Source organism: Dama dama, chromosome 5 (assembly GCF_033118175.1).
Source record: "Dama dama isolate Ldn47 chromosome 5, ASM3311817v1, whole genome shotgun sequence".
Taxonomy (NCBI): Eukaryota; Metazoa; Chordata; class Mammalia; order Artiodactyla; family Cervidae; genus Dama; species Dama dama.
The window spans coordinates 85448650-85474031 of record NC_083685.1 but is presented as its reverse complement, the minus strand read 5'-3'; the positions used below and the strand labels follow the sequence as shown (position 1 = coordinate 85474031).

Below are 25382 nucleotides of genomic sequence, written 5' to 3'. Positions count from 1 at the left end.
TTCTAGTATTTTGAAGAAGAAAGAGATTGCAATAATACTGATATAGAATAGCTATATTCAAAGCCAAAAAAAAAATATTTCCCAACGTTGGTGCCAACAATCCCAACCTTTCCAGATGAGACTTGTTCTATCTAATCATCCAGTCAGAGCAGAGAGCTGCCAGAGCTATTAATAGAACAGTGTGTGTGTAAGTTGCTGGTCATACACACCAAAGAGCAAGGTAAAACCTAATGAACTATACTTAGAATAAACTGCCAGGGGTCAGTAAAGCAAAGCTATACTCACAAAGTGATGTCATATTTATTAGAGAAAGAGTGGCAGCAGGAAGTTACTGGAGGAATTTTGAGAGAACAACACATTTTTCCCTGAGACCCTCTAACAAACTGGAAATTGACTTGAGTGCTCTAAAACCTGTGCTCCATCTTTTCTTCATTAAAAGTTGCCCAAAATGTGCAAGAATCAGAATAGATTATATTTTATGGAAACTGCAATAGCATATTAAAGGAAAATTGTTTCCTCTACTCACAACATTTGAAACCAAATGTGTGGGGGTTTTCCCACACCAACTAATTCTCTAGCTCTTCAGACACAACTGAGTGCCCTACAATTCAATTCTGACACTAACTACCAAGACTTGGCACAGACTCCAAGGTTAAGGGCTCAGTTCCACAATATCACCCCCTAGCTCAGACACCAAGCAACAAGCAGTGGGTCCACATGTTACTCATACTTCTGTCCAACTTCCGTTCCCATAATCCCCTCCATCTCAGGGTTGATAACTTGCTATGGCAGCTCACAAAACTTGGGGAAACACTTACTTACACTTACCAGTTTATTACAAAGGATATTATAAAGAATATAAACAGCCAGATGCAGAGGTATATATGGCGAGGTCCATAAGCATTCTGACTACAGGAGTTTGATCTTCATGGAGTTGGCGTGCACCACCCTCCCAGCACATGGATATATTCACCAACCTCTCCAAAAGCTCTTTATGAGGCTCTCCAAACCCCACAGTTCAGGGATTAGTCTATAGAAGCTTCATTATGTAGGTATAATTGATTAGTAACTCAATCTCTAGCCCTTTTCCCTTCCCTCCCAGGGTAGGGAGGCTTAAAGTCCTAACCCTCTGATCACATGGTTGGTTCCTCTAGTAACCAGCCCCAGCCTGAAGCTATGTAGGAGCCCATCAAGACTCATCTCATTAGCACACAAAAAGCACCCTTATGAATTCCAGAGATTTCAAGGGTCTTAGAAGATCTTAGGAACCAGAGACCAAGACTAAATATTATAATAAAAAATGTTCCCATCACCCCCATTACTCAGGAAATTACAAAGGTTTTAGCAGAGCTTGTGCCAGGAACCAGGGATAAAGACCAAATATGTTTTTCTTGTTATATCAAAATATCATACATACAATAAAGGGTAGGGAGTTAGAACTTCAAAGGGAAAACTATTTTCATCAATATTTCTTTCCCGTGAAAATATTTCTTATGTTCTTTATACCTTGATGAAATACTTTTCAGACTTCTAAGACCAACAAATATAAACTGCATTTATTGTGTCAAAACTGAGAATGGCTCAGGCTCCATAATGGGAATTGGATGTAAGATGTGCTGAGTCTCAGCTTCTAGAAGAGTTGATTTTGAACTCAGTCACCCTTTGAGAGAAGACATACCAGCTCGCATAATTTCATCAACCAGAAGAATGTTGGTGGCGATCACAGTGCTGAGGGAAAAGATGACAGGGTGAGTAACGCTCACCAACCCACTCTTCTTTCCCCCAAGAAATCTCCAGCTACTAACGGCACTTTGCTCTGCAAAGATGTTGGTGTGAGATAAGACAAAGGCATTATAAATAAAACCTCTTGTATTATAAATCCATCTCCTTTGCTGATAAAGTAGAAACCTAATTTTACATTCCAGCAAAACTGAGCTCATTTTTAGCACATCATTTGATTTTTTTTCCCACTATGCATGTGGTACTATTTCAGTAAACTTCCTTCCTTTCCCTCTCAAATAAACAGTAAGATTAACATTTCCTATAACTTACACAGTTAGAACTAAAATGTAAAAGGGACTGGAAAATGACAGAAGCTAGTTTTAATAACTGGATACCATGCCTTTTTATATACTTCACCATTTTCCACTGTAGCATGGCAAAAATAATAGAAAAATCTTAATGTTAACAATTATGTCCCTAAAAGTCTTTCTCTTATTAATACAAACTTACCAAGAGTGAAGAAGTTGTTTTTTTACACAATAATTATCCCACACTCCTGCATCTGATGCTACCATTGGCTCACCTGCAAAGCAAAAACAATTTCAATACTACAATCTTGACATATTCTGTTACCATTGACTATGTATTCTAACAATATCTCATATACCACCAAAACGACTATTATCAAGGTCACCAATGGCCTCCCTGGTGTCGAATCCAAAGGCCAGGTCTCAAGCCGCGTCTGTCAGCAGCACTTAGCTAGCACAGCTGACCACGGCCTCCTCACTGCCCTTCCGTCACCTCTTTCAGGATACCGCACTTGCCTGGTTTCTCTCCTCTGCACTAGTGGCTCCTTTACTGTCTGTTTTGCTGGTTCTTCCTCTTGCTCCTGAGCTCTTAATGTTGGAGTACCCAAAGGCTCAGTACTAGATTCTTTTCTTCTCTCTCTACACTCACTCCCTAGGTTATCTCATCCAATCTACTGGATTTAAAACACATATACTCTGGGACTTCCCTGGTGGTCCAGTGGTTAGGAATCTGCCTTGCAGGTGACAGGGATCTGATCCCTGATCAGAGAACTAAGATCCCACATTCCATGGAGCAACTAAGACTGAGTGCTGCAATGAAAGATCTCACATAATGCAACTAAGACCCAACACAGCCAAATTAAACAAAAGATTTAATGTTAAATACACACACACACACACACACACACACACACACACTCTGACGACTCCCAAGTTCTCATCTCCAATCTGGGCCACCTTCCTGAGCTTTAAACTTGTACATCCAACTGTCTATTTTAAAGTCAACAGATACTTCAGACTTAACCTTGTCAGAACTCAATGCTGACCTCTAGCCACAACCTGCTCTACATAGTCTTCTCCAAAGCAGCCAATGCCATTTCCTTTCAGTTGTTCAGTTGACTCCTCACCACAGAATAGCAAGAGTGATCCTTTTAAATACATTCAGACCATGTCACACCTCTGCTCAAAACTGCTCCCTGTTCCACCACAGAAAGTCAAACTCCACACACTGGTCCACATATCCTCTTGTGATCTGACTTTCTATCACCTCTCTCATCTCCCAACTCCTCCTCATAAAACACCAGACACTGGCTTTCCCACTGGCTATTCCCTCGGCCTAGGACATCCTTCCCCTAGTTCCCACATAGCTAATTTCCTAATTTTCTTTGATTTTGTTCAATAGGCATTCTCACTGAGGCCTACTCTGATCATTCTCTTTAAATTAAAACACCCTCCCCATGCTCCTGTTCTAGCATTCACAATCATCCTTATACTGTTCCTTTATTTTTGTCATATAATTTATTGCCTTTAAAAATGTTAAAGGTACTTATTTATTAAGGTTATCATTTACTGCCTATCTTTTCCTGCAGCAACATAAGCTCACAAGGGCAGGGACTTTTGTCTATTTTGTTCTGTGTGAATCCCTACTCAAATAACAAGCACTCAATAACTATTGCTTAAATGAATGAATATCTACTTTTAAGAAGTTCAAAAGTAAACTAACGGCACCCATTCTTTAAATATAAAAGTCAGTGCTTCCCTGGTGGCTCAGTGGTAAAGAATCTGCCTGCCAATGCAGGAGACATGGGTTCGGTACCTGATCCAGGAAGAACCCACATGCCTCAGAGCAGCTAAGCTCCTGAGCCATAACTATTGAGTTTGTGCTCTCAAGCCTGGAAGCCGCAACTACTGAGCCCATGTGTTGCAACTACTGAAAACTGAAAACCTTAGGGCCAAGAGAAGCCACTACAATGAGAAGACCAAGCACCATCAAAAGTGAATAGCCCCTGCTCTTCACAACTAGAGGGGGGAAAAAAAAAGCCCTCACAGCAATGAAGAGCCAGTACGGCCAAAAATAAATAAATAAATATAATTTTTAAAAAATATACAAAAGTCATCCAAACCTCCACATCCCCCCTTACTATAAATTCTGGGTCACTGTAGTATAACCTCTTTTTTATTAAGCCGCTAAGTTTTCTTCACTGTCTTACCTGTATTCAGATCTATGCCGACTGGTTGTTTTGAATCTGAATGCTCAGCCTGAATTTTTACTAGTGTTTCCTGCAGGTCATAACCAGAATTCTGAGCAAGAACCTGTACGAATAAAAATAATAATAAATATATGTATAGAATGTCTTCATATATATGAGAATATCAGATAAAAAATAAGGCACTGCTTTCCAGTCTTATGAAAACACACCCATAATGTAGTAATCATCACCTTTTGAAGAATTTCACTCTTAATCTAAATTTAATTATTTTGTGTACCTAGTAATTATTATATTCACTTCAACATTTCCCCTTTGTACATCACACTAAATTCTGAAGACAGAGTTTCCCCAACCCCAGCCTGCTAAATTAATTTCCCTCTGTTAACAGGACTAAAACCACCCACCCTGGCCAGGCATAAAAATAACTACTTGCACAAGTCGCCTCACAACAGGAGGTCCTGACAGAGAACAGGGAACTGACAAGGTACCTCCAAGACCAATCAGAAGACTCTGAGAGGGGCCAGAAAGAGGGATGACACACCAGCCCACTCTATGTCCTGACAACCTCCCAGAAACTCTCGCGTTAGAATCCATCTTGACTGAGAGATGTGCATGCCCACCAGGAAAGGGCCCTGGGCTGGACCAAATAGGAGCACAAGCAAGACAACTGGCCACAGACAACCTGGGAACTAACCCCAGCACCAGAAACCCAAGACTGAGTCAAGAGGAAGAGCAGTTCTCCTGGGTTCCCATACTTTGCTTTCTGCTTGATCACTCCTTCCCAATATAGTCTTTTGCTTTGTCAGTACATGTGTCTCCTCGGACAATTCATTTCCCAGTATTAGACAAGGGCCCTTGAAGAGGTCCGTCTCCATAACAACTCCTTGCAAAAGATTTTTTTTTTAACGGAAAGAAGTAGAAAGGTATTGTCGTTTGCTTGGTCCTTCTAGCCACACGTTTTCTGGATTTTCCTGAGCATTTGCTAAAGGAAATCTGCTTATTTGTAGCATATCTGTGCCCTTTGTTCACATGAGGAGTCATGACTTGTAGCAACAGAGATGGAGATACCTGCACTCCAAGCCAAGTTCATTTCCAAGTGATCCTAAACCAACAGCAGGTGACTAGAAAGGTACCATTCAATGTATACTCAAATTTACCAATGTGTAGCAACTATTACAGACTTTGCCTCTTCAGAGAAAGAAAACAATGGATATCTAATTCACAAAAATTCAACAAATTATGAATAATTTTAAAGCAATTATCAAAGAGATTTTGCTAGTATTTTAGTAATGTTTTAAGTCATGGTAATAGTATATTTGAAATAGTTTTCTGTGTTTCCAAGTGGTTCACAAACAGATTAAGGCGAAGGGGGAAAAAATGGCAGTTCTCTGTCCTTCTGTTGACACACAGAAGGAAAAAAAAAAAACTGGTTTCTCTCCTTTTCTAGTACTGTATTTGGAAATGCTAAACAGCCAAAAGTTCTCACTTCCCATAAAGTGCTCTTACTTTGGATACCACCAACAAAATAAAGATCTACTCAAAATCTAATTAAATTTTACATTCTAAACTTCTTCATTATGATTAATCATGAAGTATTTTTGAAAGAAATTTTTGGAATTAACTTCAAATTTTGGAGCTCAGAGATGGAAACAAAGTAGTAATTTAGCCATTTTATGAAACTCCTACAAGCATTCAGAGCTATTATACTAAAAACTTCCCTGCTTCAGCTAAAACTATGTGGGGAAATACAAGTAAACACCTATCTTTCTACACTACTGTGATACCTAATATGGGCAATTTAATTAGACATCTTATGTCCAACCAATTGTTCTTTGGCCACTAGGATAGTTATACCTTAGGGATAATGAGTAAAGCATCAGCAAAAGCTTGGACTCCAAGACGAGCTCTTCCTTGTATCGTGTGCTTGTATGTAACTAGAGCTTCAGCTATTGCCACTTCAACAGCACCTGCTCCCGGAACAACACAACCTATTGGGGGGAAAAAATGATTGGCAAGACATACCACACAGAAGAAACAGAGGAAAATGCAACTAGACATTCATGTTCTATTATCTTGCCTGCATCTAAACTGTATTTAAATACGGAGAGAAATAAGTCACACAGCTCAGTGATTACTCAGATGTCTTATGAAAGATCCTAAAGTTATATATCATTAAATAATTAAGCACAGTACAGATGTGCTATGCCAAAGTCTTTGACTGTGTGGATCACAACAAACTGTGGAAAATTCTTCAAGAGATGGGAATACCAAACCATCTGACCTGCCTCCTGAGAAACCTGTATGCAGGTCAGGAAGCAACAGCTAGAAGTGGACATGGAACAACAGACTGGTTCCAAATAGGGAAAGGAGTACATCAAGGCTGTATATTGTCACCCTTCTTATTTAACTTATATGCAGAGTACATCACGAGAAATGCCAGGCTGGATGAAGCACAAGCTAGAATCAAGACTGCCAGGAGAAATGTCAGTAACCTCAGATAGGCAGATGACACCACTCTTATGGCAGAAAGTGATGAAGAACTAAAGAGCCTCTTGATGAAAGTGAAAGAAGAAAGTGAAAAAGTTGGCTTAAAACTCAACATTCAAAAAACTAAGATCATGGCATCTGGTCCCATCACTTCATGGCAAATAGATGGGGGAACAGTGGAAACAGTGACAGACATTATTTCGGGGGGCTGCAAAATCACTGCAGATGGTGACTGCAGCCATGAAATTAAAAGACGCTTGCTCCTTGGAAGAAAATTTATGACCAACCTAGACAGCATATTAAAAATCAGAGACATTACTTTGCGAACAAACCTCTGTCTAGTCAAAGCTATGGTTTTTCCAGTAGTCAAGTATGGATGTGAGAATTGGACTATAAAGAAAACTGAGTACCAACGACTTGATGCTTTTGAACTGCGGTGTTGGAGAAGACTCTTGAGAGTCCCTTGGACTGCAAGGAGATTCAACCAGTCAATCCTAAAGGAAGTCAGTCCTGAATATTCATTGGAAGGACTGATGTTGAAGCTGAAGCTCCACTACTTTGGCCACCAGATTCGAAGAAGTGACTCATTTGAAAAGACCATGATGCTGGGAAAGATTGAAGGCAGGAGGAGAAGGGGACAACAGAGGATGAGATGGTTAGATGGCATCACCAACTCAATGGATATGAGTCTGAGTAAACTCCGTGAGCCGGTGATGGACAGTGAGGCCTGGGGTGCTGCAGTCCAGGGGGTCGCAAAGAGTCGGACATGACTGAGTGACTGGACCGAACTGAACAGGTAACAGCTGGCTACAAACAGCTTATTTCATTGTTTATAAGAGCAGACATACCTTCATCCTTCTCCTTTATGACTACACTTAAAATGTAGTTACTTAAAATTTATGGTTGCAGAGCACTGATAACAGCATTTGATTTGAAAAAAATTCTAGGCCAACATAAACTGGCCATAGTTTTTGCTATGAAATTCTCAGAACTCAAGGAAGTATTTGCTTCCTTGTATAAGCAGACTCAAACTGTTTGAGAAAAAAATTACGTGTTATTATTCTAAGGTAAAAGCTCTGATTAAACACATCAATTTTCACTTGAGGATATTAACTCTTACACCTGCTGGTATGGTTTTATAAAGTTTATTTACTCTTCTTTGAATTAGTAAACTTGCTTTGGAATCATCCATGTTTAAAATAAACAACACAAAGATAATCTCTTCTTTTATCCTACATCATTCTTTAATTACAACCCCCTTTCTCTGCTTCATTGTACAACATAACTGCTCAAGAGAATTGTCTACCCACAAGGTAATTACAGACTCACCTCCCATTCACACTTTCTAAAAGCTCCTTGTTAAATACTGAATAAACACAAAAGAGTATTTACATGTATAATATATAAAGGATAAATGTACAAATAAATGTACCCATGTACCTACCACCCAGTTTAAGAAATAGAACATTACCAGTAGCTTTGAAAACTTCCCAGATCCCATTCTCCTAAAAAAACACAACGTACCAATATGTGTGGGATGCTACTAAAGCAGTAACTGAAGAGAAATTTACATCACTAAACACCCATATTAGAAAAGTACAAAGGTCTCAAACCAATGAAGAACAAATGAAAACTAATGTAAGCAGAAAAGGAAAACAGTAAAGATCAAAGTGGAAATCAATGAAATAAAAATGATCCATGAAATGAAATGAGAACAGTGTAGAAATCTGTCACTACAGATTCTACAGTTATTAAGGGGATAACAAAGTAATATTACAAACAACTTTATGTCAATAAATTTGAAAACAAAGATCAGGGGGTTACCAAACTTTCTGCAAAAGGCCAGGTAATGAATATTTTAGGCTCTGTAGGCCATGCCATCTCTTCTGCAACTATCTGATTCTGCTAGCATAGCACAAAGTCACAGACAATACATAAACAAATGGGGGCATCTATGTTCCAATATAACTTTATCTACCAAAAATAGGCAGCAAATCAGACTTAGTTCATGGCAGTATGATCTTAACTTAGATGAAGTGGACAAATTTCTTGAAAGACACAAAGTACTAAAGCTCACTCAAGAAAAACAGACAACCTGAATAGTCCTGTATCTATAAAAGAGATTGAATTTGTGCTTAAAATCTTCCCATGAAGAAAACTCCAGGGCTTCCCTGGTAGGCTCAGGGAAGAGTCTGCCTGCCAATGCAGATGAGGGGATAGGGAATTCCCTGGCAGTCCAGTGGTTAGGACTTCGGTCACAGGTTCAGTCCCTGTTGGGGAACTAAGATCCCTCAAGTCACAAGCTGTGGCCAAGAAAAAAACAAAGAATGGATAAATATAATGTGGTATATATCTTTAATGGAATATTATTCAGCCTTAAAAGGAAGGAAATTTTGAATATAACAGGAAACTTATATTATATTATATATTATATATAATATATTAAATTATATTATAATTATAATAGGAAATTTAATATAACATGGATGAACCCTGAAGACATTATACTCAGCAAAATAGCCACTGGCAAAAGGACAAATACTGTATGATTCCATTCATATGAAGTACAAGAACAGTCACATTCATAAAGACAAAATGTAGAATGGTGGTCTCCAGGGGCTTGAGAGAGAAGAGACTGGAAAGTTACTGCTTCACAGGTACAGAGTTTCAGTTTTGCAAGATGAAAGATGTCTGTGATAGATGGTGGTAGAGACTGCACAAACCTAAGACCAGCAGTTCTAAAAGAAAAATTTTGCGACCTTGGGTAGGTAAAGATTTTTTAGATATCACCCAAAAGCATAATCCATGAAAGAAAAATTGATAAATTATACTTCATCAAAATTAAGAATTCTTCTTTGAAATACACTGTTAAGAGAATAACAGAACAAACTACAGAGTAGCAGAAAATATTGACAGATCATACATCTGAAAAGGCATTTGTATCCAGAATACACAAAGAACTCTCAAGCTCAACAATAAGAAAACAAACAACCCAATTTTTAAAAGGGCAAAAGATCTGAACAGAAACTTCACCAAAGATATGGATAGCAAGTAAGCACATGAAAAGATGCTTAACATCAATGATCATTAAGAAAATGCAAATTAAAATTACAGTTTGGTTTTTTAAATTTTAGAATGGCTAAAGTTAACATGACTGACTATACCCAGTCCTATTGGTAAGGATACAGAACAACCAATGGGAATGTAAAACAGTCTGTGACAAAACAGTTGAGCAATTTCTAAAAAGTTAAACATAGCATTGCTTTCCTAGCCATTTACCCAAGGCAAAAGAAAGCATATGTCCATACAAAGACTTGTATACAAATGTTCATAACAACTTTATTTGCTAGAGCCAAGAACTGTAAACAACCAAATGTTCATCAATAGGTGAATCTGATGAAATAAACTGTAGTATATTCACATAATGGAATACTATCTAGCAATAAAATGAATGAACTCTGATCAATATAATAACATTAATTAATTTACAACAATTACGTTGAGTAAAAGAAGCCAAGCAAAAAAAAAAGAATACACAGTGTATTATTCCATTCATACACGATTCTAAAAAATGCAAACGAATCTATAGCAACAGAAAGCTGACTTCCTGTTGTACCCAAGAGGTTGCCTACGGGCAGGGTGACACGGAGAAGGGGAAGGAAGGATTTCCAAGGGGCAATGAGGTAACTTTTCGGGGTGATAAATATATTCATTATCTTGACTGAGGGGACTGTTTCATGGCTGTATACTTTAAACATGTGTAGTTTATAATATGTCAATTACCTAGATAAATTATTTCTTAAAAAACTAAGAGGTTGAAGTGATTTTTTAAAATAGTCCATTTTTCTTTGTATTCTAAATCCTAAGAACCAAGTTGAACTACCAAAGCCTTCATGCTGGATCATATGTTTATCTTCTTTAAAAAATACTACTAGCTTTCATCAAAAGTGACTATAAGAAGTAGGCTCTCATACCATCTCCCATATTTTTTTAATTTAGGAACTGCTGTGATTTCTCCTTTTCAATAATGAAACCTATATAGTTGATTGTATCTCTATGTTCTGGCAGATTAAATATTACAGTGACTATTATGTTTGCTATATCCATATCCTATTTTCCTAGGTGCTAATTTTCCATCTCAGCTTCTGTTTTACCATTATTTCACATTTATGTTTTTGCTTATCAGACAAATCTGATGTATTGTTTATAGAGTTACTCTATTTTTTGAGATACCATTCACACACCATAAAATTCAGCCTTTTACACTGGTGCAGTGGTTAAGACTCTACACTTTCACCACAGGTGGCATGGGCTCGATCCCTGGTTAGGGAATCCCAAATTCTATGCTATGCAGCCAAAAAAAAAAGTGTGCTTCCCAGTAGTTTTCAGTATATTCACATGGCTGTGCAACCATCACCATTCTAATCCCAAAATATTTTCCTAAAAATACCCTGTACCCACTAGCAATCATTCCCAATTTCCCCTTCCCCCAGCCCCTGACAATCACAACTACTAATCAACTTTTTATGGCTTTGCCTTTTCTGGAATCATATAACACATAGACTTTTGTGCCTAGATTCTTTTATATTATAGAATGTTTTCAAGGTCATCAATATTGTAGCATATATCAGTATTTATCCCTTTATAACACTCCATTGTATAGACATACCACATTTTATTTGTCTATTCATCAGCTAATGGGTATTTGGATTGTCTCCACTGGCTGGCTACTATGAACATTCATGTGTATTTTTGGTGTGGACATACATTTTTACCTCACTTGTATACACACGTAAGAGGTGATGTGCTGCTCATAGAGTAACTCTACATTTAATCTTTGAGGAACTGCCTAATTTTCCAACAGTTCCCACCAGCAACGTATGAGGGTTCCAATTTCTCCACATTTTCATCAATGTTCATTATTGTACAGGTTTTTGATTACTGCCATCCTAATCACCGTGAAACAGTATCTCTTGGTGGTCCTGATTTTCATTTCCCTAATGAATAATGATGTTGAGCATTTTTTCATGATGTGTTTACTATTCTCACTTACACAGTGTGTTACTGAATTATCTAACCCTAACTCTTTTTAAAAGGAAGCTGGTAATAAATTATCAATAAATATTCTCTCCTAATCTTTCTTAAAATTATACTGCACTGAGGAAATGGAATGGGTCCTAAGCATTTTCATGGTTTTAAAAATAAATTTCCAAAAATGAAAAATGATACTACAATATTAAATCAGTTTTTTCATTTAATAAACAGAAGTTAATTAAAAAGGCAGCATACTATTAAGAATATTTCAGTACGTCCCTGATGGTCCAGTGGATAAGAATCTGCCTGTCAATGCAGGGGACATGGGTTCCAAGCCTGGCCCGGAAAGATTCCACATGCTATGAAGTAACTAAGGCGGTACGCCACTACTGAGTCCACGCTCTACAGCCTGTGAGCCGTAACTGCTGAGCCACAACTACAAGCCTGCAAGCTCTAGGGCCCATGTGCCACAAATACTGAACCTGTGCGCCTACAGCCCGTGTTCCACAACAGGAGAGGCCAACACAATGAGAAGCCCTGTGCAATGCAGTGAAGAGTAGCCCCTGCTCGCTCCAACTAGACAAAGACCCAGCACAGTCAAAACAATTTTTTTAATTAAATTAACTATAGGAAAGACTATCCCCAAGGAGAAAACTTCACTGTAAACAGTCCTAAGTGAAATAAGAGAATAGTAATCATTCATATCTTTTAAAATACTATGCATCCTGTAATAGAAAAATTACTACTTTAAAAATTTGTGAGGTTCATGTCTATCACAAAAAAGAGCTTACCATCTTCAATGGCATTTTTGATGGCACGAAGTCCATCCCTTACAGCATCCTTGATTTGTGTGAGAGTATGCTTATTTGGTCCCTTAACCAACAAGGTGACAGAGCGAGGGTTAATGCAGTCCTCAATAAAAGTGTATTTTTCCTCACCCTAAAGGGTAATACAAGGAGATATAACTTTAATACATAAAGCCATTATGAAATCAAGGCCGAGCTGATACTATCAGAACCCAAACTTTATACGAATTTTTCTTATCAAGTATAACTAAATGTGGGCTTCCCTGATGGCTCAGCAGGTAAAGAATCTGCCTGCAATGCAAGAACCACAGGAAACATGGGTCCAATCCCTGGGTTGGGAAGATCCCCTGGAGGAAGGCACGGCAACCCACTCCAGGATTCCTGGAAAATCCCATGGACATTGGAGCCTGGCGGGCTGAGGTCCACAGGGTCACAAAGTGTCGGACACAACTCAAGCAACTGAGCACATCACACGGCATTAACCAAATACGTGTTAAAGCAGTTAAGTTATATTTGAAAGTCTGCTGTTCACATTATAACCACTGCCCACAGAAATACTCACTAATGTGTACTCATATACAAGACCAGCATGTCCCAAGCAATCTACACTGAGGTCTTCAACAGAATTCACAGCCACTCCACCACAAGCAAGAGAGAGTCTGAAATTACATATATGACACCATAGTTTTGGTTATGAAAAACATACAGACTAATTTGTTAAAGGTGAAAAATATAATCTAACACAGAAGCCTGCATTGTCATTATATTGTATTATTTTCAAATCTGTTTTAAGAAGATGAAAACCTTCTGAGGTTCTGATGAGAAAAAGTTGAGATGTATTAACAATCTTGATTTTTAACACTTCCATTATTTTTTGTTAACACTTCCATTATTTACTGAAACTATGAACAAAATTTGAAATGTGTATGCTACTACTTGATGGTTGGATGGCATCACCAACTCAATGGACATGAGTTTGGGTAAACTCCAGGAGTTGGTGATGGACAAAGATGCCTGGCGTGCTACAGTCCGTGGGGTCACAAAGAGTCAGACATGACTGAGCGACTAAACTGAACTGAATGCTACTATCTGTTCAACAACACTGACATAAAAGCTAAAAGGAATACACACAGGATAATTTCAATTTAATCTATAAAAAAACTTAAGATACATAATTATCAGCAAGCTTACCTTTCCATGTTTCTTCTTTTTGCTCTACGAAGAGCTAAAATGCCATGTTTTGCAAGAGCATCTAAGGAAAATGGATCAATTCCCTATAATCAAATTAGCATAAAAGTTATAAGCATTTTTTTTTAATTTTTTTTATAAACATGTTTTAAGCCAATAGATCTCAAACTTTTTGGTCTCAACACTGCTTCACAATCTTAAAAATTACTAAGAACCCAAAGAGCTTTCGTTTATGTGATCTGTATCTATAATACTTATCATAAGTTAAAATTATAATATGAGGAAAAAAAGGAAAAAAAAGATGGCGGAGTAGAAGGACGTGCACTCATCTTCTCCTGCGAGAACTCCAAAATTACAACTCATGCTGAACAACCATCAACAGCAGAATGTGGGATCCTACCAAAAGAAGATATCCCACGTCCAAGGGCAAAGGAGAAGCCCCAGCAAGATGGTAGGAGGGGCGAAATCACATTTAGAATCAAACCCCATACCCACGAGAGACGCTCTGAGGGCTCAAACAAAACCTCTGTGTGCACCAGGAGACCCCACAGAGACTGAGCTTGCCTTTGAGTGTTTGAATGTCTCCTGCGGGGGTACAGGTCAGCAGTGGCCTGACGCAGGGGCGGGGGCTCTGGGGGCAGCAGACCTGGGTATGGCATCAGCCCTCTTGGAAGAGATCACCATTAACCCCACCATAGAGCAGCCAGAACTTACATAGGACTGGGGATAGAGACTCCAAGAGGGCACAAACAAAACCTTGTGTGCACCAGGACCCAGGACAAAGGAGCAGTGACCCCACAAGAGACTAACTCAGACTTGCCCCTGAGTGTCCAGGAGGCTCCAGCAGAGGGATGGGTTGGTGGTGGTCTACTGCAGGGTCGGGGGCGGGGAGTGCAGCAGAGCCTCCACCAGATCTTTTGAAGGAGATTTACCTTCATTACCATTATCTTTATTACCTCTACCACAATTTGGCCTCAAGGAGGGAACACAGCCCTGCCCAAAAACAGAAATTGGATGAAAGATTTACTGAGCATGGCCCCACCCACCAGAACAAGATCCAGTTTCCCCTTCAGTCAGTCTCTTGCATCAGAAGCTTCCACCCTTCTCCATCAGAGGGCAAACAGAATGAAAACCACAATCACAGAAAATTAATCAAACTGATCACATGGACCACAGCCTTGTCTAACTCAATGATATGAGCCATGCTGTGTAGGGCCACCCAAGACAGATGGGTCATGGTGGAGAGTTCTGACAAAATGTGGTCCACTGGAGAAGGGAATGGCAAACCACTTCAGTATTCTTGCCTTGAGAACCACATGAACAGTATGAAAAGGCAAAAAGATAAGACACTGAAAGATGAACTCTCCGGGTCAGTAGGTGTCCAACATGCTACTGGAGATTAGTGGAGAAATAACTCCAGAAAGAATGAAGAGATGGAGCCAAAGCAAAAACAACACCCAGCTGTGGATGTGAATGGTGATGGAAGTAAAGTCCGATGCTGTAAAGAGCAAAGTTGCATAGGAACCTGGAATGTTAGGTACATCAATCAAGGTAAATTAGAAGTAGTCAAACAGGAGATGGCAAGAGGGAACATTGACATTTTAGGAATCAATGAACTAAAATGGACTGAAATGAGTGAATGTAACTCAGATGACCATGATATCTACTACCGTGGGCAAGAATTCCTTAGAAAAAATGGAGTAGCCCTCATAGTCAACAGAAGAGTCCAAAATGCAGTACTTGGATGCAATCTCATAAACAAGAGGATGATCTCTCTTCGTTTCCAAGGCAAACCACTGAATATCATGGTAATCCAAGTCTACGCCCTGACCAGTAATGCTGAAGAATATGAACTTGAATGGTTCTATGAAGACCTACAAGACCTTCTAGAACTAACACCCAAAAAAGATGTCCTTTTCATTATAGGTGACTGGAATGCAAAAGTAGGAAGTCAAGAACTACCTGGAGTAACAGACAAATTTGCCCTTGGAGTACAAACTGAAGCAGTGCAAAGGCTGACAGGGTTTTGCCAAGAGAACGCACAGGTCATAGCAAACACCCTCTTCCAACAACACAAGACTCTACACATGGACATCACCAGAGTGTCAATACTGAAATCAGATTGACTATATTCTTTGCAGCCAAAGATGGAGAAGCTTTGTACAGTCAGCAAAACAAGACTGGGAGCTGATTGTGGCTCAGATCATGAATTCCTTATCGCCACATTCAGACGTAAATTGAAGAAAGTAGGGAAAACCACTAGACCATTCAGGTATGGCCTAAATCAAATCCCTTACAATTATACAGTGGAAGCGACAGACAGATTCAAGGAATTAGATCTGATAGACAAGAGTGCCTGAAGAACTATGGACAGAGGTTCGTGATATTGTACAGGAGGCAGTAATCAAGACCATCCCCAAGAAAAACAAATGCAATAAGGCAAAATGGTTGTCTGAGGAGGTCTTACAAATAACTGAGAAAAGAAGAGAAGTGAAAAGCAAAGGAGAAAAGGAAAGATATACCCATTTGAATGCAGAGTTCCAAGGAATAGCAAGGAGAGATAAGAAAGCCTTCCTCAGTGATCAATGCAAAGAAATAGAGGAAAACAATAGAATGGGAAAGACTAGAGATCTCTTAGAGAAAATTAGAGATACCAAGGGAACATTTCATGCAAGATGGGCTCAATAAAGAACAGAAATGATATGGACCTAACAGAAGCAGAAGATATTAAGAAGAGGTGGCAAGAATACACAGAAGAACTATACAAAAAAGATCTTCATGACCCAGATAACCACGATGGTGTGATCATTCACCTAGAGCCAGACATCCTGGAATGCAAAGTCAAGTGGGCCCTAGGAAGCATCACTACGAACAAAGCTAGCGGAGGGGATGGAATTCCAGTTGAGCTATTTCAAATCCTAAAAGATGATGCTGTGAACATGGTGCACTCAACATGCCAGCAAATCTGGAAAGCTCAGCAGTGGCCACAGGACTGGAAAAGGTCAGTTTTCATTCCAATCCCAAAGAAAGGCAATGCCAAAGAATGCTCAAACTACCACACAGTTGCACTCATCTCACACGCTAGCAAAGTAATGGCCAAAATTCTCCAAGCCAGGCTTCAACAGTACGTGAACCATGAACTTCCAGATGTTCAAGCTGGATTTAGAAAGGGCACAGGAACCAGAGATCAAATTGCCAACATCCCCTGGATCATCGAAAAAGCAAGAGAGCTCCAGAAAAACATCTACTTCTGCTTTATTGACTACGCCAAAGCCTTTGTGTGGATCACAACAAACTGTGGAAAATTCTGAAAGAGATGGGAATACCAGATCACCTGACCTGCTGCCTGAGAAATCTGTTATGAAGCTCAAGAAGCAACAGTTAGAACTGGACATGGAACAACAGACTGGTTCCAAATCGGGAAAGTAGTACATCAAAGCTATATATTGTCACCCTGCTTATTTAACTTATATGCAGAGTACATCATGCAAAATGCCGGGCTGAATGAAGCACAAGCTGGAATCAAGACTGCCGGGAGAAATATCAATAACCTCAGATATGCAGATGACACCACCCTTATGGCAGAAAAGTGAAGAAGAACTAAAGAGCCTCTTGATGAAAGTGAAAGAGGAGAGTGAAAAAGTTGGCTTAAAACTCAGCATTCAGAAAACTAAGATCATGACATCCGGTCCCATCACTTCATGGTAAATAGATGGGGAAACAATGGAAACAGTGAGACTTTATTTTTTCGCACTCCAAAATCACTGTGGAGGGTGACTGCAGCCATGAAATAAAAAGACGCTGCTCCTTGGAAGAAAAGCTATGACCAACCTAGGCAGCATATTAAAAAGCAGAGATGTTACTTTGCCAACAAAGGTCCATCTAGTCAAAGCTATGGTTTTTCCAGTAGTCACGTATGGATGTGAGAGTTGGACCGTAAAGAAAGCTGAGTGCCGAAGAATTGATGCTTTTGAACTGTGGTGTTGGAGAAGACTCTTGAGAGTCCCTTGGACTGCAAGGAGATCCAACCAGTCAATCCTAAACGAGATCAGTCCTGAGTGTTCATTGAAAGGACTGATGTTAAAGCTGAAACTCCAATATTTTGGCCACCTAATGAGAAGAACTGACTCATTTGAAAAGACCCTGATGCTGGGAAAGATTGAAGGTGGGAGGAGAAGGGGACGACAGAGGATGAGATCATTGGATGGCATCACTCACTCGCTGGACATGAGTTTGAGTAAGCTTCAGGAGTTGGTGATGGACTGAGAAGCCTATCGTGCTGCGGTCCATGGGGTCACAAAGAGTCGGATACGACTGAGCGACTTAACTGACTAAAGTTTAAATTGACATTTTTGAAATATTTATTAATCCCTTGAAAATAAAATCTTTCAGTTCAGGTCAGTCACTAGAAGCCTCTCAAGAGTCTTCTCTAGCACCACAGTTCAAAGGCATCAATTTTTCAGAGCTCAGCCATCTTCATGGTCCAACTCTCACATCCATATATGACTATTGGAAAAACCACAGCTTTGACTACATGGACCTTTTTTAGCAAAATGATGTCTCTACTTTTCAATATGCTTTCTAGGTTTTCAGAGCTTTCCTTTCAAGGAGCAAGCATCTTTTAATTTCATGGCTGCAGTCACCGTCCACAGTGATTTTGGAGTCCAAGAAAATAAAGTCTCTCACTGTTTCCATTGTTTCCCCATCTATTTGCCATGAAGTGATGGGACCAGATGCCATGATCTTAGTTTTTTGAATGTTGAGTTTTAAGCCAGCTCTTTCACTCTCGTCTTGCACCCTCGTCAAGAGGGTCTTTAGGTCCTCTTCACTTTCTGCAATTTAAGAGATATCATCTGCATATCTGAGGTTGTTGATATTTCTCCTGGCAATCTTGAGTCCAGATGGTGATTCATCCAGCCTGGCATTCTGCATGATGTACTCTGCATATAAGTTAAATAAACAGGGTGATATTAGACAGCCATGTCATACTCCTTTTCCAAATTTGAACCAGTCTGTTGGTTCCATGTAAGGTTCTAACTGTCGCTTCTTGAATCACATACAGGTTTCTCAGGAGACAGGTAAGGTGGTCTGGTGTTCCAATCTCTTTAAGAATTTTCATGATTATACAACATCAAAAATATCGCATTTGCTAATGTCATCACTAATATTATCAGAAGAGTCTTTCAAGTATTGGAAAGCTGCCAAGCTCAAAGTGACAGATACAAGTTTTCCAAAATTCTAACTTTTGTTTGAAAGCTCAAATTTATTATTGCCAATACATACTGTCTATTGTTTTCTTGAAGTGGCAAGACTGTTTCAGTCATTTTTGAGAAAAACCTACCAAATACCCATGTCTAAATAACCATTCTGTCAGTCTTTCAAGTAAAAATGGCATTCCATGAAAAAAGTGGCTATGTTAGCGTGCAACTCAATTACACAAGAGCTTCAAGACCCTTATTTTGATACGTAGCAGAAGTATTTTATCCATCCTTCAAATTTTGTGACACAGAATTATAAAAGGATACATCCACTTCTGGGTATATTTCCAGAAAACACTAATTCAAAAAAATACAGGCACCCCAATGTTCACAGCAGCGCTATTTACAATAGCCAAGACATGGTAGCAGCGCAGATTCCCATCAACAGATGAAGGGATAACATTGTGGTGTATGTATGCAATGAAATATTACTGAGCCACAAAAAAGAATGAAATACTGCCATCTGCAGCAACATGGATGGACAAAAGAATATTACGTTCAGTGAAATACGTTAGAGAAAGACAAACACTATATATATCATTTATATGTGGAACCTAATAAGTAATACAAATGAATGTACGTGCAAAACAGAAACAGAATCACAGATATAGAAGACAAACCTTGGTTACCAAAGGGAAAAGGGAAAGCAGGGAGGAACAAATTAGGGTGTGGGATGGACACATACAAGCTACCACACATAAGACAGATAAGGGCTTCCCCAGTGGTTCAGCAGTAAAGAATCTGCCTGCCAGTGCGGGAGACATGAGTTCCATCTCTGATCCAGGAAGATCCCATATGCCATGGCTAACTCCCAAATGCCACAGAGCACCTAAGCCTGCGTGCCACCATTACTGAGCCTGTGCCCTAGAGCCCGTGCTCCACAGCACGGAAGCCACCACAGTGAGAAGCCTGTGCACTGCAACTGAAAAAAAGCCCAATGAAGACCCACACAGCCAACAATAAAAATAACTCTTTTAAGTTTTTAAAAAATACATAAGCTATCTATCTTTTATATCTCTTATCAGTTATATATATCAACAAGGATATACTATATAGCACAGGGATATACCTATTATCCTACAATAAACTATGATGGAGTATAATCTGCAAAACTCAGGTGGGTTCTTTACCATCTGAGCTATCAGGGAAGCCCATTATGCTGTACACCTCAAATTAACACAATATTGTAAACCAACTATACTTCAATTAAAAAATAAAAAGATGCAATTTCAAGGATCAAAATTTGACGAAATTATTAAGTTTTCCCCTTTCATCAAAACATTCTTAAATGAAACTGCCCTTCTTATACGTGCGGTGATGTGGCGATGATGACTAGTACAGTGTGGTGCTTACTGCCATGATTTGTTCTAAGGTGCCAGCGGTTTTCCCTGTCGCTGCTTTGCATCATCATCGCAGACATCAACACAGTGTAAAAGGCATTATTATTACTATTATGAAAATAGTTTTGACCTCACAGATGTGCCCTAACCTGGGGCCCACAAACCACACTTGGCAAAACACTGAAGAACATTTACAACAGTTAAAAATCCAAACTTTCTTCTCACCTTTTGATTAATGACAACAAATCCTTTATTGGACTGAGCACAGACTTTGTCTTTCAAGTCTATTATTTTTTGTACTCTGTCTTCAATAAATTTTCTTTCAGCTTTTACCAATTTCTCTTTCTCTTCTGCAGTCTTATAAAAGAAACCAGAGCTCACCTCACTAGAAGATTAATAAAGACAAGCTAGTAAAGGTAAGGCAGGGAAAAACAGGAAGGCAGAAAGGGTTTATAGTAAACATTTGGTAGGTAAAAATAGGAGTTAAAAAAAAGTTTTAGAAAAAATACAATTTCAAAGGATACAAAGAGTAACTGGGACACTTACGTTTTTTCATATTCTAGCGATACATTACAGGTAAGGATAAATGCATCATCTACTCGTTTCTTCATATCTGGATGACGGGCACCATGATCCAGAACTAACCCTTTGATCAACCTAGTAAAAATATGCACTGTTTCCTATTTTGAATATACACTCTAAATTTAGTATAAAATTAAAATTATACTCTTAAAGTGGTAACAGAACTGCCAGAGCAATTGTTACACACTATTGCCTTACACCAACTTTAAACCCAACACATAATTAATAAAATTAGAAAAGAGAACCTATTTTAACACAGTGTGACTGTGACGGGACAATGAAAAGTCAATCCCAAATTATTCTTTAAATTATGTGGCTCAAACATGTGACACAGCTGATCAAGTAATGAAAGGGAGACACACAATGAGTTTCTAAGGCACATTTGTTCAAACTAATTATATGGAACAACTAAAAACTGTTAACCTAAATGTCCAACAATAGGACATTGTTCAGCAGACAATGACTTGACTATGGGCTAGTCATGAAAACCATGTAATAACATGGAAAAATATTTACAGGGGTAGCTACATTTATATGCAGAGAATGACAAATTACCTATAAAGTGTGATTATCACTATTCTTAATAAGCTCCTTGGCATTGAAAAGGAAAAACAGAAGAAAACTAAGAGTAGGATTATGCTTGGGTGGTAGGAACAGAGATAATTGGCAGGGGGCAGCAGGGGGCTTTTTTCCTGTTTTCTAAATGACCTTTCAAGAGAAAATATTTCTATAACTTTCAAAAATTCATTTACACCCAACTAGGAAATACATTTCTACTTATGAATCTTTTATAACCAATATTTGTTATACATTAATGTAAAGAAGTGATTTTTTAAATAGTTGAACATAATTATAGGGAAGTTTACAGAATTTTCTTCTAACTGGATTACTCCAACTCTTAACTGAATGTGAAGACATTTTATTTAGGAAGAAAGAAACAAACTACATGTTCAATATTCTTCACTCTTCAAGTCTCCTTCACTCTTCCACTGCTTCTCACCCTCAGCAAATGACTTTGCTTGAGAAAATAAACACTCTGTCCCATCAGGGCCTCTACCAGCACTTGAACCTCAAGCTCCTATGAACAGAAGTGAACTGCTCATGCTCCCTCCTCTCTAAGGTCGGCCCCCCACCTGCGGACTGAATTCCATTTCCCCTCTCGGCTCCTGCAACTGTCCCCTCTTCCCCCCCATCAACTGTTCCTGCCTCCACGAGCATCCTCATCAGGGTACACACTTGCCATAGTAATTCTCATCTTTAAAACAAAAAATTATTCCCCTTCGGCCCCATTCCCATGTTCCATTCGAGCTAGTGTCCCACTTCTCTGCTCCCCGTTAGAGCTAACTCCTCTGAGTTGTCAGTATTTGCATCCTCACTTCTTTCCTAAGCATTCTCTCTTGAGCCCACCTTCAATCCGACTCTCACACTCGCCCCTTAAACATTCTCCAAATCTAATGGCCAAATGCTCAAACTGTCAACAGCAGGTTACTCTCTCCTTGAAACACTTTCTCTCTTAGCTCCTGGAATACTGCTCTTTCTTGGCTTTCCTCCTTTCTCACTGACCACCCTTTTTCAGTCTCCCTTGTTCAGTCCTCCTCATCTTCTAAGTTTCTAAACACTGCAGTTTTCAGGGCTCAATCTTTAAACTTCCTCTTTTCTCTATCTTTATCACTTTCCAGATGATCTAATTAACTCTCAGAGCTTTACGTCATCCATACACCAATGACTCCCAAATATATATTTCCAGTCCAGACCTCTATCCTGAATTCCTGACACCTCCCTTCAAATCCCTACTCAGCAGCTCCACAGGGACATCTAATAGGCACCTAAAACATAACAGTCCCCAAACTAAGCTCTTGACTTATTGCCTCACACCTGCTCCTTCCCAAGAAATGGCATCTCTGCTTTTCCAGCTGCTCATTCAAAACCCAAGAAACATCCTTGAATCCTCTGCTTCTGTCACATTCTGAGTGGGACCATCAACAAATCCTGGGGCTCCTTCTTTCTAAGTGTACCCTGATCCAAACCTTTTTTCATCTCTCACCTGTATTACAACAGATGCCTAACAGATCTCCTGCATCTGCCTTTGCACTACACCCCCTGCTCCACAGTGTCCTTGCCACAGAACAACCACTGAGATTCTTCTGAAATATAAACCAAGAACTTCTTGCCCTCAGCAATCATAAGCTAATTTGGACAAATATTACTACCAAAAGCAACTAAAAATGCTGGATTAAAAACAACAACCCTTAAAAACACTGAAGAGCCACAAAATAGTACAGAGCCACAAAAGTTTTCTTTTCAAAACTGAAAACAAAATAGAAACTCCAGAGGGTAACTAGAAAACGGCAGGCACTCATCCTAAAGTCATCTCACAATTCAAGCATATCTGAACTTTGATCTTATAATGAGAGGGAGAAATAATTAAAAGCTCAAGGTTTATCCAAAGTAGAGAGTATCATAGAAGACTCTTTTCACATTAAGTGAACTTCAAAGGCTACATACTCAGGGTATAACCCAGAAGCCCTCCTATGGACTTGTAGTTAGAATTCGCAACAACTGGATATTCAATAAAAACCTCAAGCTGTGGCTTGAGTTTAAAGCAGTCTCTGGGCTTCTTGCAGCAGCAAATTCAAATCCTCTTTGTACAAAGGCAGCTTCAGCCTAGGTCTCAAATTATTTCTATAAATACTTTTTTCAACACAATCCATGACACACATTGAAAACAAAGCACAATGAGTGAGGACCAACAAAATACAGTAAACAACAGAAAGAGAAAAAACAAAACTTTAAATATTGTAATATTAAACGTGAACTATATGTTTAAAGAAATGAAAGGTAAGTTTAAAAAGATCTGCAGGAAACAGGAAACCATACAAAATGACAAGGCAGATTAAAGGACAAATCAAACAGGCTTCTACAAATATGTAAAGACACCCACACGTATGTTAAAAATAAAGTTATTTACAGATAAAATACAACATCTGAATTGGCTTTAAAATAGTCCAGATTTGGGGCAGAAGAAAGGAAAGAGAAGTATAGAAAGAAAGAGAAGGGGGCATATAAGGTAAAAAGAAGACAAACCATATATTGAAAATTGATAAAGATGAATGACAGATATGTGGGAGTTCATTCACTATTCTATTCTACTTTTGTATGTGTTTAGAATATTCCATAATAGAATGTTTTTTTTTAATGGACAAAGTTCTTATTATTTATTTTTGGCCATGCCATGCAGATCTTAGTTCCCTCACCAGGGTTTCAATCCAGGTCCCCTGCAGTAGAAGTGCAGAGTTGGAACCACTGGACTACCAGGGAATTCCCAGTAAGTTTGTCCTTGATGCTGCAAAATCACGTCAGTCATGTCCAACTCTGTGCGACCCCATAGACGGCAGCCCACCAGGCTCCCCCGTCCCTGGGATTCTCAAGGCAAGAATACTGGAGTGGGTTGCCATTGCCTTCTCCAATGCATGAAAGTGAAAAGTGAAAAAAAAAAAAACAAAATGAAAAGTGAAAGTGAAGTCGCTCAGTCATGTCCGACTCTTAGCAACCCCATGGACTGTAGCCTACCAGGCTCCTCCGTCCATGGGATTCTCCAGGCAAGAGTACTGGAGTGGGTTGCCATTGCCTTATCCATATAACAGAATGTTTAAAATGAGTTAAGTCCAAAATCAACAAGGTGCTATTCACTCTGAGTACATACTACATACATACTCAATGTTAACTGTCTTACCTCTCTGACCTCATCTTCTCCTTTTTTTCTCTTCCTATGACCCAGGCACACTAGAACACCTCAAAACACACCTCCCTGGGGACATTTTCCACTGTTATTCCCTCTGCTTAGAGCGCTCTTCTTCCAGATGTTCACACGTCTATCACCCTAATTTCTTCGAAGACAGCTTTAGCTATTTACTTTATCATCACAATGTTCTTCCTTGACTATCCTAAAATCACACACATGCTCACACAGACAACTGCTCTAGCCTCTTTACAGCACTTATGAGCATAATGTGCTCACTATCTCTTCCAATTGGAAATGTAAGATTCTTAAAGAAACTGTTTTGTTTACTCTTCATTCCTAGCACCTAAAACAAGTGAATGGTTGTGGCTAAGTATCCAATTAATATATGCTAAATGAATAGAAAGATGTTGAATAAAAGTAACTAATAAAATTAATGACAGAATATCTGCAGATAATCAAGTATTCTAGACTCTATGCACTGTCAAAGTTTATGTCACTTACTTTGTATCTGTTTCCGATTTATGCTTCATCTCCATGATTTCTACCATGAAGAGATCGATAGGGTAATTCGGTCTCCTAATTGCCAAAACAGAATCCACCACAGCCTGAAAGAGAAATGGATTAGAACGTTAAACTATTTGGTCTACTGAAAGAAACCACTGGCCCTAGTAATTGATCACTAGACTAAGCAGATAAAGTGTTTCA

General features: G+C 39.0%; 1 protein-coding gene across 7 annotated transcripts in view; it reads right to left on the bottom strand.

Annotated features, from left to right (window-relative positions):
- Window positions 1–25382, bottom strand: part of CCT6B (chaperonin containing TCP1 subunit 6B) — a 42267-nt gene that overhangs the window by 4229 nt on the left and 12656 nt on the right. For 4 of the 7 annotated variants that reach the window (XM_061142801.1, XM_061142804.1, XM_061142800.1 and 1 more), the window contains 10 exons: window positions 25179–25282; window positions 20900–21010; window positions 20579–20738; window positions 13759–13841; window positions 13130–13226; window positions 12553–12700; window positions 6095–6228; window positions 4241–4343; window positions 2233–2305; window positions 1679–1728 (listed from right to left, as the gene is read on the bottom strand). In XM_061142801.1, the coding sequence (XP_060998784.1) occupies window positions 1679–1728; window positions 2233–2305; window positions 4241–4343; window positions 6095–6228; window positions 12553–12700; window positions 13130–13226; window positions 13759–13841; window positions 20579–20738; window positions 20900–21010; window positions 25179–25282 (1063 nt within the window). Of the gene's footprint in view, window positions 1–1364; window positions 1729–2232; window positions 2306–4240; window positions 4344–6094; window positions 6229–12552; window positions 12701–13129; window positions 13227–13758; window positions 13842–20578; window positions 20739–20899; window positions 21011–25178; window positions 25283–25382 lie in introns of those variants that run through there. The other 3 variants (XM_061142802.1, XM_061142805.1, XM_061142806.1) reach the window with 2 other exon arrangements.